This window comes from Pelobates fuscus, chromosome 1 (genome assembly GCF_036172605.1).
Source record: "Pelobates fuscus isolate aPelFus1 chromosome 1, aPelFus1.pri, whole genome shotgun sequence".
Classification (NCBI taxonomy): Eukaryota; Metazoa; Chordata; class Amphibia; order Anura; family Pelobatidae; genus Pelobates; species Pelobates fuscus.
Window position 1 is genome coordinate 118421457 of NC_086317.1, and position 15752 is coordinate 118437208.

Here is a 15752-nt window from a genome sequence, read left to right on the forward strand (position 1 = left end):
TACAATCACCATACCGGCAGCAGGATAAAAAATAAATAAAAAAATAACCACTTACCCGAACCTCTTTTAGTAACGACCTTCAAGCTCTGTGTTAGAGTCGCATATAAGAGGATCAAATGTGGAATCGGAGCTTTCATCTTTCAGCTCTCAAAAACTGTTCTCTGAAAAAAGAGATGCAACAATTAAATTGCCATAATCATGAACATTAGCTTTTATTCTACAGTAAACATTGTAATCTACAACAATGAAAAAAAATATAATCCTTCAGTATAACATCAGCAAGGAAATGCCAGGTTCCTAGCAATATTATCTTGTTTGATCCAGTATATATCATTTAAGCCTCAATTAACTATTATGGGTTATAATTTACATATTATAATATATCATATTTTCTATATTAAGAATTTTTTAATTTATATATTTTATATTTTCGAGTTTTTAAGAAATATTTTTAAAGATGTTTTATCTAAAACTTATAAATCATTCAACAAGCTTATCCAAACATATTAAATTAAGACCTTAGTTTTGCACAATTTAGTACAAAACAGAAGCATAATTAAACAATTGGGAAAATGTTGGAAAATCATTTGGTCATTTGGTTGGAAAATCATTTGACACTACCACACCAATGTTTCCTATTAGATTTCTTTTGCTTTATTGGGGAATTTTACTTCTCCTCCTCTTTTCAATACCAGTGGATGATATGGAAATGATTTAAATTTTTAGATCATGATTAATGATCACGAGTCACCACTAGATCGTGGACTCCATGAAGTGTACGATCACAGACCTGTTATTATTCAGAGATTCATGACGTAAGCATCCTCTATGTAATCCATCAGAGAGAACAGAGATTATACATTTATTAAAATCATTTAAGTAAACTTGAAGTGTGCTATAGAGAATAATTAGAACCATATCAATAAATGTAATTTTGTTTAGGTATTATATACAAATTTGAAATTATAGCCATGAGTGGAGTAGTACATATTACATTTTAACCTCTATCTCAATTTACTTTAAATAGTCAAACGTTTAGAATGTTTTAATTTTAGTATTAGAGTCCCAATAAAAATAACTGAGCTACTGATTAATAGCTTCATGACAGTGAATGAGGTAAATTCGTTTAAACCTTGATAGCCTTGGCAAGTATCAATGGGTATTTTGCTATATATTTTCATGTATTTTACTTAATAGGTGGTTAGGTTTCCTGTTGCTTTACCCTTTCTCTTATCTGCTGTATATAGAACAGCTTCATTTAGAGCTCCACTTACATGGATCTTAGCCTTGGCAAGTTGTCTGTTTTGAAAAGGCCAACTCTTCATAGCTAAAGCTAGGATTACACTGCATTAGAATTTGATTAATATGACAAACATATATTTTGTTTTACAAGAAGACAATGGCAAACATGTCTATGTATTTTAACAATTAGATATATTTGAGCCCTTAGTGACCAGACCGTTTTTAATTTTCTTACCGTTAAGGACAAGGGCTGTTATTACATTTCAGCAGTGTTTGTGTTTAGCTGTAATTTGCTTCTTACTCATTTACTGTACCCACACATATTATATGCCGTTTTCTCTCCATTAAATGCTCTTTCTAAAAATATAATTTTGTTTGTCATATCATATAATTTACTATAAAAAAATGATAAAATATGATGATTTTTTTTATTTAAAAAAAACACTTTTTCGAACTTTGTCCCCCAAAATCTGTTACGCATCTACAACTGCCAAAAACACCCATGCTAAATAGTTTCTAAATTTTGTCCTGAGTTTAGAAATACCCAATGTTAACATGTTCTTAGCTTTTTTTTTGGAAAGTTATAGGGCAATAAGTACAAGTAGCACTTTGCTATTCACAAATAACACTGATATGTGTCAGAAATCCCTGAATAACTCTTCACATGCATATATTTTTTAAAAGAAGACAACCTAAGGTAATACACTTGGGGTATTTAGACTATTTTCATGCAACCATTTTACCACCAATCTATGCCAAATATTAGAAAATAATAATAATTGGTGATTTTTTTGACACACATAGCAATTTAAGAATACATGTACTGAGAACTTTAAGGGGTACTGCCAAAGAACACCCCAATATGTGTTTAGCAATGTCTCCTGAGTACAGTGATACCCCCATGTATAGGTGTGTCAGGTTCTTCGGGGGCTAAAAGACCTTATTTGGAGGGTGCGCATGCCAGTTTTCCAACTTGGAATTTTCACATCTGGTCCTCATGAACCCATGTCCTATTTGGGACATTTTTGAAGCAGGCCAATGTAATTTACCCCCATCAAACCATATATTCTTGAAAAGTAGACACCCTAATTTATTTCAAATGGTGGTATTTTAACACTGTTGTGTTATTGCCAAATAAAACCAATATATGTGTTCAGCAACATCTCCTGAGTACAACAGTGCCCCACGTGAACAGGTTTTATGGGTTTTTGCAAACATACAAGGGTCAAATGTAAGGCTTTTCCATGTTTGCACATTGAATTTTTCCAGATTGGTTTTCTGGACCTATGTTGCTTTTTAGACCGTATGGCAGCCCAGGAATGAAAATTAACACCCTCATGGCATAACATTTGTAAAAGTAGACAACCCATGGTATTCAAAATGGGGTATGTCCAGTCACAAACTCTGGCCAAAATTAGTGTTTATATTTGTTTTATTTTGCATTTTTCACACATTAACTGCCATTTCACCGATGATATTATCAGTATAATACATTTTACTGCTTTAAAACACTCATATTTGTGTAGCGTAATGTCTCATGAGTACAAGTACAGGTTTTATTGTGATTTGGAAACTTACAGGGTCAAACATAAGATTTGCCAATTTCTGTTATTGTAAATTGCTATTTGCCTGATTGGTTTTGTTGCCTTTGAGACGGTATAGCAGCACAGAAATCAAAATTAACCCAACCATGACAAACCATTTGAAAAAATAGACAACCCAGGGTATTCAAAATGAGGTATGTCCAGTCTTTTGTAGGAGCCACTTAGTCACAAACGCTTGCCAAAGTTAGCGTTCATATTTGTTTGTTGCATTTTTTTTTACCCAAAAACTGCACTTTTACTGGTGATTTCATCGTCGTAATAGGTTTTACTGTTTTAAACACTCATATTTGTGTTCAGCAAAGTATCCCGATTATAACAATATCCCCCAGGTAAATGTTTTATGGAGTTTTGGAAAGTTACAGGGTCAATATAGGGTTTGTCTAATTCAGTTTGCCAGATTGTTTTGCTGGGTCTATGTTGCCTTTTGAGACCATATGGTAGCCGATGAATGGGAATTAACCCGATCATGGCATATCATTTTCAAATGTAGACAACCCAGGGTATTCAAAATGGGGTATTTCAAGTCTTTTGCAGTAGCCACTTTAAGTTTTACTTTTCAAAATACTCATATTTGTGTTCAGCAAAGTCTCCTGAGTATAACAATACCCTCCCCCCCCTCCCCCGCATGTAAAGGTTTTATGGTTTTTTTGAAAGTTATGGGGTTAAATATAAGGCTTGCCAATTAAATTCTCAGGCAGGTCCCTCAAATTATAATTAATAAAATAAAATAATTATGTACTTAATAGTTAAATATATATGTAGAATGTGTGTATTTGTATGTATATATATATATATATATATATATATATATATATATATCTATATATATATATATATATATATATAGATATATATATATATAGATATATATAGATAGATAGATATATACACACACAAATATACATGTAATACATTTGTATGTAATACGCACATGTGTGTATATATATATATATATATATATATATATATATATATATATATATACAAAAATAGATCCGCAAGGCACTCCTCCTGAACTTCTATAAACAAAAATCAAAACTGCCTAGGTGCAATCCCGCGTCCCAAATATGTAATAATAAATAAAGGGAGCACACTAGGACTTTTAAACAGTGGAAAAAATGGTCTTTACTGTATCAAATCATAATACAAATCCTGTGTAAAAGAATCTACGTTTCGACCCTCCTGGGGTCTTTCTCAAGATCTTGATAAAGACCCCAGGAGGGTCGAAACGTCAATTCTTTTACACAGGATTTGTATTATGATTTGATACAGTAAAGACCATTTTTTTCCACTGTTTAAAAGTCCTAGTGTGCTCCCTTTATTTATTATATATATATTTGGGACGCGGGATTGCACCTAGGCAGTTTTGATTTTTGTTTATAGAAGTTCAGAAGGAGTGCCTTGCGGATCTATTTTTGTTGGTTTCTTGGTTTCTTTTATATATATATATATATATATATTAGGAAATGTGTGCATGTGTGTATATATATGTGTATATATATATATATATATATATATATATATATATATATATATATACACATATATATACACACATGCACACATTTCCTAAATATGTACAATATATTATAATTAAATCATTTTATATATAAAGTACACTTATAATGAAATCATATATATGCATTATATATGTATAATATATTATAAAATGCTTTAATTATTTTATAATACATTATACATATATATATATATATATATATATATATATAATATATGTATAATATCTTTTTCTTTTTTTTACTTTTTAGCAGCCTGGGGGACTGCCTGACACTCCCCTGCTGGCAGCTTCATTGACTCCTATTGCGGTCATGTGGTCATGTGGTCATGTGGACTACTGGAGTCTCCGGCGGTCCCCACCCAACCGTGATCATCGCGGATCGCCGGTCCAGGTAAGTCTAGGGCTCCTATTTGCCGCGGACGTACTAAGTACGTCAGCGGTCCTTAACGACCATTTTTTGTCGGACGTACCTTTATAACGTCATTCTAAATGTATTTTGATTTATATATATATGTATATTAAAGGGACACTATAGTCACTAGAACAACTACAGCTTAATGTAGTTGTTCTGGTGAGTACAATAGCTCCCTTCAGACATTTTCATACATGATTGTGTTCCTGACCCTATTGTGATCCTTTAATAGCAAAATACAGTTAGAACAAATTTAAACTGGTATACAATTTTTTTTAAATGCAATCTAATTTTTTTATTTTATTTTTTCAACTTATTTATTTATTATTTTTATTATATATATATATATATATATATATATGTAAATAAAATTATGTTACATATATATATATATATATATATATATATGTATTATTAACGTCATTCTAAGTGTATTTTAATATTAATATATATATATGTATATTGTAATAATGGTGTATGTGTGTTTATGTGCATGTAAAAGTACTTAGATCATATATATATATATATATATATATATATATATATATAAATATATATATATATATATATATATATAGAAAACATGGGGGGATGGTTGCACTCACCTAAACATGCTTAAATGGGGTGCTGCTGGGGGCCATATTATACAATAAATACACAAGATCCAGCGCACTCTCCTATCTACTAAACAGCAACTTCAATGTTGACAGATTTTATTAGTTTGTAAAAGTTTTTTTTAAAAACACCTAATCTAGGCAAAAAAATGGGGATTTAGTTACATTATATGATCATACATTGCATAAGCCTGCCACAACGTTTTTAAAAAAAACTTTTACAAACTAATAAAATCTGTCAACATTGAAGTTGCTGTTTAGTAGATAGGAGAGTGCGCTGGATCTTGTGTATTTATTGTATAATATGGCCCCCAGCAGCACCCCATTTAAGCATGTTTAGGTGAGTGCAACCATCCCCCCATGTTTTCTATATATATTTGGGAGTCTAGCCAACTCCTTGGTTCTGCACCCCTCCCTGTTACAGGTGCCTCATCTCAGGTCCCTATTTAGCCTTGTACTGCAGAGAGCCTCAGATGGAATTTTTTCCCAAGTAAGTGGTTAATCTCATAAGAGCAGACATTAGACTGTGAGAGTAGGACCTGCCAAAGATGGGGTACATTGACGTTGTGGCAGGCTTATGCAATGTATGATCATATAATGTAACTAAATCCCCATTTTTTTGCCTAGATTAGGTGTTTTTAAAAAAAACTTTTACAAACTAATAAAATCTGTCAACATTGAAGTTGCTGTTTAGTAGATAGGAGAGTGCGCTGGATCTTGTGTATTTATTGTATATATATATATATATATATGATCTAAGTACATTTTATGTACCTTATAAACGTTTTAATAACTTTTAATAACTTTTGAAACTTTTTTGCAGGCTTTAGGGGGATACTGCACTGCACAAGGAGGCAATTCCGCCCATGTGATAGCGAGGACCCCGCAATCACATGGCCCGGGTGTGCCGGAACGGGCAGTAGGGGTCTGCTTGAGTTACCAGAAAGACCCCAGGATCACGATTGCTGGCGGGGAATTACCAGCAATCAGGTAAGTCACGATTTACTAAATGACGTACCAGGTAAGTCCGCGGTCTGTAACGACCATTTTTTGGCGGACGTACCTGGTATGTCACCGGTCACTAAGGGGTTCAATTGTGCCCGTTATGTCTTTTGCAAATAGAACATAAAATATTAATTTCAGAGACGCATAGACGCAGATTCATGCCGGTCACCAAACTCCTTAGAGACCACGGAGTCAGGTATAGGTGGGGCACGTCGGGTACCCTGGTGGGTACGCAGTGTTGACGCTGTCCATGGCGGAGGATCCGGCGGCCCTCCTAAAGAAGCTCCAATTACCACAGCCATCACCCGCTGCGCCCATGGAGCACCGGTCTTTACCAACCAACAATCACACCACCGAGAGGGGAGAAAACCCTGGCACAGCGATGGCGAAACAGCGACCAATACATCAGCACCCTCCATAGGTCAGGTAACCCTGAGGGGAGGCCGCTGCTAAGATACCTGACAGGCCAGAGCAGAGGCTCAAATGAGACTTAAGCCCGGCTGCGTACCATGAGACTAACTTTAATACTTGTTTTTTCCCCTCTTCACCCCCCTTTTTTTTTTCTCTTTTTTTTGGGGGGGGGGGATCTCACTATTTTGATCCCTGGGTTGATGCTCCCAGGGCCGTACTAATTATTTCAGATCGGCAGAGAGACACTTTTACTTTGTGTGTAATACTAGCATGCACTGTTGACTAGATTTTTGTTTATGTGACTTAAACCAATAAGAGTTACTTACATATTATACTGCAATGCCTTATACAAATTTCATTGGAGGTACATACGAGTGCTATTAACATGTCTATTTTAACACCACATGAGCTACTAATGTGTTCTACCACTATGTTTATTTAAATATTATAAAAGTTACTTACATGTTTTAGCAATAAGTACGTATCAGATTCACACGAGCCGCTAATACCCTACCAATGTGCGTTACTTCTAACATTGCAAGAGTCACTAGCATGATGTACCACAATATTTAACTTTAAAACTCATAAGGGTGGTCATTATGCTTCCGACCATACATGACTCGCTAAAGAGGTACCCCGTATTGCCCGTTATGAGCCCGCTTGGACCGCCGACATATCGTACTACCCTGATGGTCGCAAGCCCTCATGGCCTGTCGGATAGTTAAAACCATAAAGTACACTTTAAGCTCGCCAGAAAAACTAGCACGCTACACCAATCTAATGATCCCCTCAAGTGATGTTAGCAGGTTCTATCATATTGGGAACGTACAACCCCCTCGGGCGACTGGCACGCCACATCAATGTGATAGCCCAAAACCCTCATGAGCGGCTAGAGAGCCACGTCATATACCTCTTACACCCACAGGAACAGCTAATGTTAGATACTGCCTAGCGTGTTCTATGTCTTCTGTTTTATCTATACACTTCTTAGATCTTGCACCCACCTGAGATGTTAACGCGACTCACCAAGATTGTCTCATGTATATTACTACTTAATGTTATGTTTAATCCTTATTTTTATGCATTGGATGACTGCATATTACTATTAAAACCAGTGGAGATTTTTCCACAACAAAAATAAAGAATATAATAAAATATTCATTTCACTATTACTAAAAGTGCCTGAACTATGAAAAAATGAATGCATAACTCATTTTACCAAGGAAGCTTACTGAAATGATCACATGACTACATTGAAGTCATCTCTTCTGTTATCTCTATAATGACAGGTGCATTTTTTGGGGCAATATTTTTAAAGGGATTCTATAGTGTAAGGAATACAAAGCTGTATTACTTACACTATAGTTCCCATTGGCCCCCCACGAGCAGGGAGGGGAAAGGGTTAAAAACCCATTCTGTACACAGCTGATTCTAGTGCCGGAGCTGGATCGGCACTTCACCTCCACTGATGTCGACTTCTGCGAGCGCATTAGACCCTCCCTATCGGAAAGCATTGCTTCAATGCTTTCTTATGGGGATTTAACTGATGCATGATTTTCTTACGCAGAGCATGAGGACGTCAAGCGTCATTTAGGTGACCAAAAGTTGCCTAGCAAGTAGGAAGAGCCAGTAGTGGCTGTCTAATTGACAGCCACTAAAAGCAGTTTTAGTCTTGTAATGTAATTATTGCAGTTTCTAAAAAAACTGCAATGATTCACATTGCATGACCAAAGTGGACAGGGGCACTGCACCCCAACCACTTTAATGAGATTAAGTTGTCTGGGTGACTACAGTGTCCCTTTAACAGAGCAAGTGAGACAAATAATCAATAGAGGAAAAAAGAGGGAGTAAAGTAAAACAAATAAATCTATATTTATTTTTATATTGTGTTTTGGAGTTAGGGAATTTGGATAAACCGTCATATCACCTATAACATTCTAACTAATAAAAACTAGTTTGAAACCGAATGTAAAAGTTGATTGCTTAACATATACACCTCACTTAATAGGGGGTATAATAATACTATAATTATTTGTTTAACACTTTTCTCCTAGCTGACCTGAAATCTCTAAACTATGACAATAACTTTGGTTAAAATATATTATGACATTTTGTAAATATACTTTCTATCATTTTCTGTATGAAATATGTATGTCTTTGGCAGCAGTGGTGTATTTTGATATGATAAAACTGGATGTAGTAAATATGGTTTTTATTTTACTGTTAAATAATATAATGCTGAATCCAATTCTCAACATGAAATAAAGTATTTAATAGAAAGAACGGGATGTTTTTTATCGCTTGTCAAATATTTTATAGTAGTAGTCGTTTTGCTGTTAGTTTGATTTATTTACACATTCTTGTAAAATCCTGAAAAGGCTTCTGAAGCTAAATATCTTCTTATCTTCTATGTCACACAGCAAATATGACCATAGTTGTACTTGGAGACCGATCAAATGTGACCAAAAGGCTCGGTTGTTTTCAGGTAATTAACTAATATCCTAAATATGTTTCTGGCATTACAAGGTTAGAGCATATTCTTTAAATTCATAAAGGCTCCTTGTAGTTTTGTGTCAGCTTTACTGAATTCCAAACAATTTGATTTATTAATGTGCAAGTTGACTAGTAAATTCCTCAAACTAACCAAGTATTTCATTAGTGCACCACACTTTGTTTCATTAAATAATGGTGAAATTATCCTAAAAACAACATGAATTCAGACAATCAATTATTCCAGTTTTGGTATAGCAATGCAGAGGTAAATACATTTAGCTGCACTCACTTTCCTAGGTATAAGGAACCAAGAGACTCTGTATCCCCATCAAAGTTTGGTACCATGCTCCTTTGGTACAGGATCTTGTGAAGCATTAAAGGATCACTATAGTGTCAGGAAAACAAAGCGGTTTTCCTGACATTATAGTGCCCTGAGGGTGCCCCCACCCTCAGGGTCCCCCTCCCATGGCGGTGAAGGGGTTAAAACCCCTTGAGCAGCTTACCTTAATCCAGCGCTCCCTCGGCGCTGGTAACCCTTCTTCCCCTGCCGACGTCAGCTCCCCCTTCCAACGTCAGCGGAGCCGAATGCGCATGCGTGGCAAGTGCTGCGCGTGCATTCAAAGTGTCCATAGGAAAGCATTTCTCAATGCGTTCCTATGGACGCTCTGCGTGATGGAGGCGAAATGTGCCTCCAGCATCGCAGATGCGCCTCTAGTGGCTGTCCGGAAGACAGCCACTAGAGGCTGGATTAACCCCAAATTTAAACATAGCAGTTCCTCTGAAACTGCTATGTTTGCATCTGAAAGGTTAAAACCTGAGGGACCTGGCACCCAGACTACTTCATTGAGCTGAAGTGGTCTGGGTGACTATAGTGTCCCTTTAACCCCTTAAGGACACATGACTTGTTTGACATGTCATGATTCCCTTTTATTCCAGAAGTTTGGTCCTTAAAGGGTTAAGCAAAGTTTATCCTGATCACTAGATGCAGATATTGGAAAAGCAACTCGTGCTATAATACCACCATGTCCTTGATTTTTATAAAATATATTTCTAAACAATCATCCATGTATAAGTTACTCTATAATTATCCTATACTTATGTCATAATGTGTCTATTAAACACATCATGACTTAAATAGTTGTGTTCCACATCTTTAGTCTCTTTGCATGTATATGGCTAATGACTCTCTCATTTCTCTTCTCTGAAAATATAGTTAGATAACTAGTGCCATGCTATAACCACAAAGCAGAAATAGAATCTTCAAATTGGGTGAGTTCCTTCGTGGTCTAGACAGACCTAAAGGCTTATGATGCAAATTCTAACATTTACAATACAAAGCTCAAACTTTAAAGGTATCTTTTTTTTATTTTTCCTTGCATTAAGTATTATGTAATGCATCACAAAATAGTGGTCACTTTTAGTATGGAGTTTCCCTTTTTACCCCTAAGAACAGAAATAAAAGGCCAACATGTTGGAAAATTTCCATCATGTGTACTTAAGATGTTAAAGGGACATTTCAGACCTCTAAAGTTATTTAGTTTGCTGAAGTGCATTATATGTGAAGAGTGTGTCATCTTTTTTTCATTCTTCAAAAAAAGTCAATTTCATAGAATTTGGCACTTTTATAAAAACTTGTTACACCACCTTGCTTTAAATCATATTTATTTATTTTTTACTTCCTGATTGTTTAGCCCAGTGGAGCTAAACTCAGGAAATAGACAATTGCCTTACACTGACTACACTGAGCTGCAATGGGAATTCTGTGATTGGACAACCACAGAAAGTGTGGGCTGGGTTAGAAGGGGAGGGCTTGCAAAGGCTGCAGACAATAGAACTTCAGCTTTTGCAAGCTGTTTTTAAGATATACTCCCAATAAAAAAAATACATTATTAAATGTATTCTTGGTTTATTAGGGGTATATCTACTAAACAGCGATGTATTTCTTTATTTTTTTTATTTGGAAAGTAGAGTGACCATTTAAGTTTGAGATCCTATTAGGCACATTTATGAATATAATTTTACAAAATTTGTAATAAACTTAAAAAAATTATTAACAGTCTACATTACATTTTAAAAAAATGCATTAACGTACGTTCATGCTGTCTATACACTTATATATATTAGAAAACCAACATATATATATATGGCTTCACAAAGAATCTGGTTTCCTCTCTTGAACACTGACAAAAATACATTTTTGGTACACTCGTAAATGTGCTATATTTTAGTTTGGGAACAATGGAAAAACTAAACCAACAGTGTTAAAAACTGCTTAGCACTTCCATCAGAGATATTCTTCGCATATAACGGAGAACAGATGGCCTAGTTGATGATTATGTTGACTCTGTCACTGAGTCTGAGTCACAGAAGGCTGGTCTGATTCCCATGTTTGCACTCTGTGAACCTAGTCAAATCACTTTATGTATAATGAGTGCAAAATAGCATCTAATAATGATATTCTGTATCCTAAAGGAATCACCCTCTCAATTGTGTTAAAGCATAACCTTAATTGTGCATATTTTAGAAGAATAATAAAATCTGGCAAGCCTAAATACGACAACAATAAAAATCATCAGTGGAGCATCAAATTTGCAGTGTGTTATGAATGTTTATCTTGTGCCATAAAACATTCAAAACTCCATAGAGGTCAGAAATCTAACTACACTTTTATTACTGATATTACTTATTACTTTTTTGGAATACACACCTGATATAACTATTTGAGTTGTAAGATAACCCACCTATTGGGTCTATAGAGTTAAACACTAAATGTCACGTTAAAGAGTTTATAACACTGGCAATTTATATGGATTATATCTATTACCAGAACAAAATATTGAAATAACAAGGGGTTAAAGATTTTTATGCACATGGAGACACTTTCTAATTTCAAATATAGAAATAAGGTGATAGGGAAATACTAATGTGACTTATGTATCTTGTGTTTTCTAAGTTTGATTATTTAGATTTGTAATTAACTTTATTTTTCTGCTAGGAGACCTTCTGTTATACATGTTCTTGCTATATTTTGATTAACATTAGGATCGCTATACACTGGGCGACCTCTAGGTGGCAATATGTATAATTGTTCTTCATTACTGAGCTGGAACGCACAGGTCAGTGGAACGCGGAAGTGTAAACGGACTTTCACTTCCGGTTTCTGGTTCCACCGTTTTGCGCCAAGAAAGACCGATGGAACACCCACTCCACACCTGAACAGGATCCCTAGATACTCCACAACTGAATAGGATCATAGAATCAACAGTAACTCCCACTGGATCCACCTATGAACTAAGGGTTCAGCCCTATTTATAGAGACTCGCTGGGGGGGATAATATTGTATGCATTTCTGTATTGATTGCTTTTAACTGTTATATTATTTATTTTTGGTCCCTGAGGAAGTTCCTTTTTATAGGAACGAAACGCGTAGGACCTATTTTCTGTTTTATTCCATTTTATTCATTGTGGCTAATGTATATGGCCGTTTTCCTACAATAAATTTGCATATTTATTTTACCCATAACTAAATTGGAGTCTCATTCCATACTTTGGTCCGCTTGGAGTTCCAGTGGAAGGTGGAGGTGTTCAGCCGCCCAAGTTTATCGGGGCAGGCAAACCTTTTTCGGGCACATTATTCATTTCGATCTTGTGTGTGTATTACTACATCAGCGCACTATAACTTGTTTTACAGTATTACACTATGTACTTTTTTTTGTTCCTGTTTTAGATTATGTACAGCTGAATCTCATTACCTTCTGTGTCTACTTATATGTATAAATATATAGATTTTTTTATCTTACATCAGCAACTTCTAGTTATTATCAAATGGTAAAGTAATTAAACCACAATTCTATCCTGTGCTTGGCTATTTCCTCAATAAACTACCTGTCCTCTCCTGATCTCTCCCCGTCCCTCTTGACTAGTGTCTCTGACTGCCTCTCTGCTATTTCTAACTGGATGGCTGCCCACTTCCTTAAACTAAACTTGACCAAAACTGAAAATCTGGTCTTTCCTCCCTCAAGTGTTGTTACTCCTGTGTCTGTCTCCCTCCAAGTCAACGGTGCTACCATCAGCTCCACCACGCAGGCTCGCTGCCTACATGTTCTCTTTGACTCCGACCTCTCCTTCAAGCCTCATGTTCAATCTATCGCCAAATCCTGTCATTTCCATCTCAAAAACATTGCGCGCATTCGCCCCTACTTAACGCCAGATGCGACTAAGGTGTTGGTCCATGCCACTGTCCTTTCTCGCCTTGACTAATGTAATCCGCTTCTCAGTGGTCTTAGGTGCTCCCAACTTGTGCCGTTACAGTCCATAATGAATGCGGCAGCGAGGCTCATCTTCCTGTCCGCCCGCACCTCCCATGCCTCACCCGCCTCACCCTTCTTTCAGTCCCTACATTGGCTTCCTATAAAACATAGAGCTCAATTTAAAATTCTGGTTCTTGCTTTCAAATCACTACATAATGCTGCTCCCACCTATCTATCCTCCCTTATACACAAGTATGTCCCGTCTAGGCCCTTACGATCTGCTGAAGACTTAAGTCTATCTTCTGTCCGTACTCCCACCTCTGATGCTCGCCTTCAAGATTTCTCGAGGACTGCACCATTCCTGTGGAACTCGCTTCCCTCCTCCGTTAGATGCTCACCCAGTCTTCACTCCTTCAAAAAATCATGAAAAACCCACTTCTTCATAAAAGCGTATCAATTAAACTGTTAATAGCTCCTGACTGATTCCTCTTCTAGTCACTAGTCTAATACTATCCTTACCTTTTTGTGTAATTTTACCCCACTCCCTCTAGCATGTAAGCTCACTGAGCAAGGCCCTCAACCCCTCTGTTCCTGTGTGTCTAACTTGTCTGGTTACAACTACATGTCTGTTCGTCCACCCATTGTAAAGTGCTGCAGAATTTGATGGCACTATATAAATAACATAATAACAATAATAATAATAATAATAAACATCTAATAATTGTGCTTTTAAAAGTTGGTTATTTTTGAAAGCAAGAAAAAGTAGTAAATATAAGTAACATGAAGATGAATGCACTTTAATTAAATAGACACTATAGGCACCCATACAACTTCAGCTCATTGAAGTGGTCTGGGTGCAGTGTCCTATTGCCCTTAGTTTGCATTGCAGCTCTAATTCTGCCCAAAGTGGCTGTCTGGGGCACTATCTGCATCCAAATGGACCTTTGGTCTGGTATCGGACATTGGAGGTCGTCACACTCTGAATGAGGACATCCAGCATCAGATTTTTCCTCATAGGAAATGCATGCACATTAGCGCCAGCTCATCGCCAGAGGGAGGAGGCGGAGCTGCGACCCACCGCCAAGGGACATCATCGCTGGGATTACGTAAGTCAATAAAGGATGTTTAACCCTTCATTGACCATCGCATGGGGGTGCGAGGGAGGGGGAGGCAGAGGGAGCTATAGTGCCAGAAATATAGCTTTGGCAAGGTCTGATTTCAGTCATCTCAATTTAAACATTCTCTTACAATATATAAATCTTCCCCTTACCTACACCATCTGGAGTATGTCAAACTGCTAAACCAATTTTACCACTGAACTCCATTATGTGTAGAAGAAAGAAACAGTTCCCGAAGCAGGTAACAAAAACATTTGGCCATTTTCATTGCATTAGAAAACAAATCATTTGTTCCACAAAAGTGGCCACCTCTTCAGGTATTTTTGCTGGTTTAACACCTTTGTATGAACATACAGCTCTTTGTTACCCCATCATAAACAATAGGATCACCACTGTTATGCCATCACGTTGTAGAAAACATCACATCTCAGCAACAACATAGATACAAGTAAATGGGAAAAGGTCGGTTTACAATTCTGCTTTTCATTTCTGGAGTTTTGCTCTTGTCTACTCATTGTTTGCAGTATTTAGAGCAGAAACAGTTTGGCTTTGTCACCCAGCTTCCTCTTTCTTTATTTGTTCCTGTTGCAGAGTTCAAAATGTGATGCTTGGCAATTTGGCATCCTTGTAGGAGATACGATAATAAAAATACCAAAAACGATTTCAGGTTTACTCTACCTCAGCATTAAACTTCTTATCTCTGAACAACAAGTGAATATTTTTCCTTTTTTCTTTTTAACTTCTTACATCTATTTTTTTCTATCACCCTTTATGTCACCTAAGCTCTTTGTGTTCCTTTATCTATAACCTTTATTTCTTCCTCAATGATACTTCAAATGTAATTCTATATTCTATCTTATGTATACTATTATTATTACACCCTTATCTCCAACAACACTACCTACGTGTTATGGTTCTATAATGTCACTGAACATCTGAAAGGAAAAAAAAATCTGCATTTTTCTTTAGTAGTGGAATCTCTTCTCCTCATGGAAACATATAAAGTATACATATAGATAGATTAAGAGATTTTAACAAATATCTCAGGGACAATTTAATATTTCTGTCATACTATACGTGAGCT

General features: G+C 36.0%; 1 protein-coding gene across 1 annotated transcript in view; it reads right to left on the reverse strand.

Moving 5' to 3' along the window:
* Window positions 1-15752, reverse strand: part of IL1RAPL1 (interleukin 1 receptor accessory protein like 1) — a 1343461-nt gene that overhangs the window by 1061214 nt on the left and 266495 nt on the right. The window contains exon 2 of the mRNA XM_063444288.1: window positions 56-161. Coding sequence (XP_063300358.1) covers window positions 56-137 — 82 coding nt within the window. The 5' untranslated portion in view covers window positions 138-161. The remainder of the gene's footprint in view (window positions 1-55; window positions 162-15752) is intronic.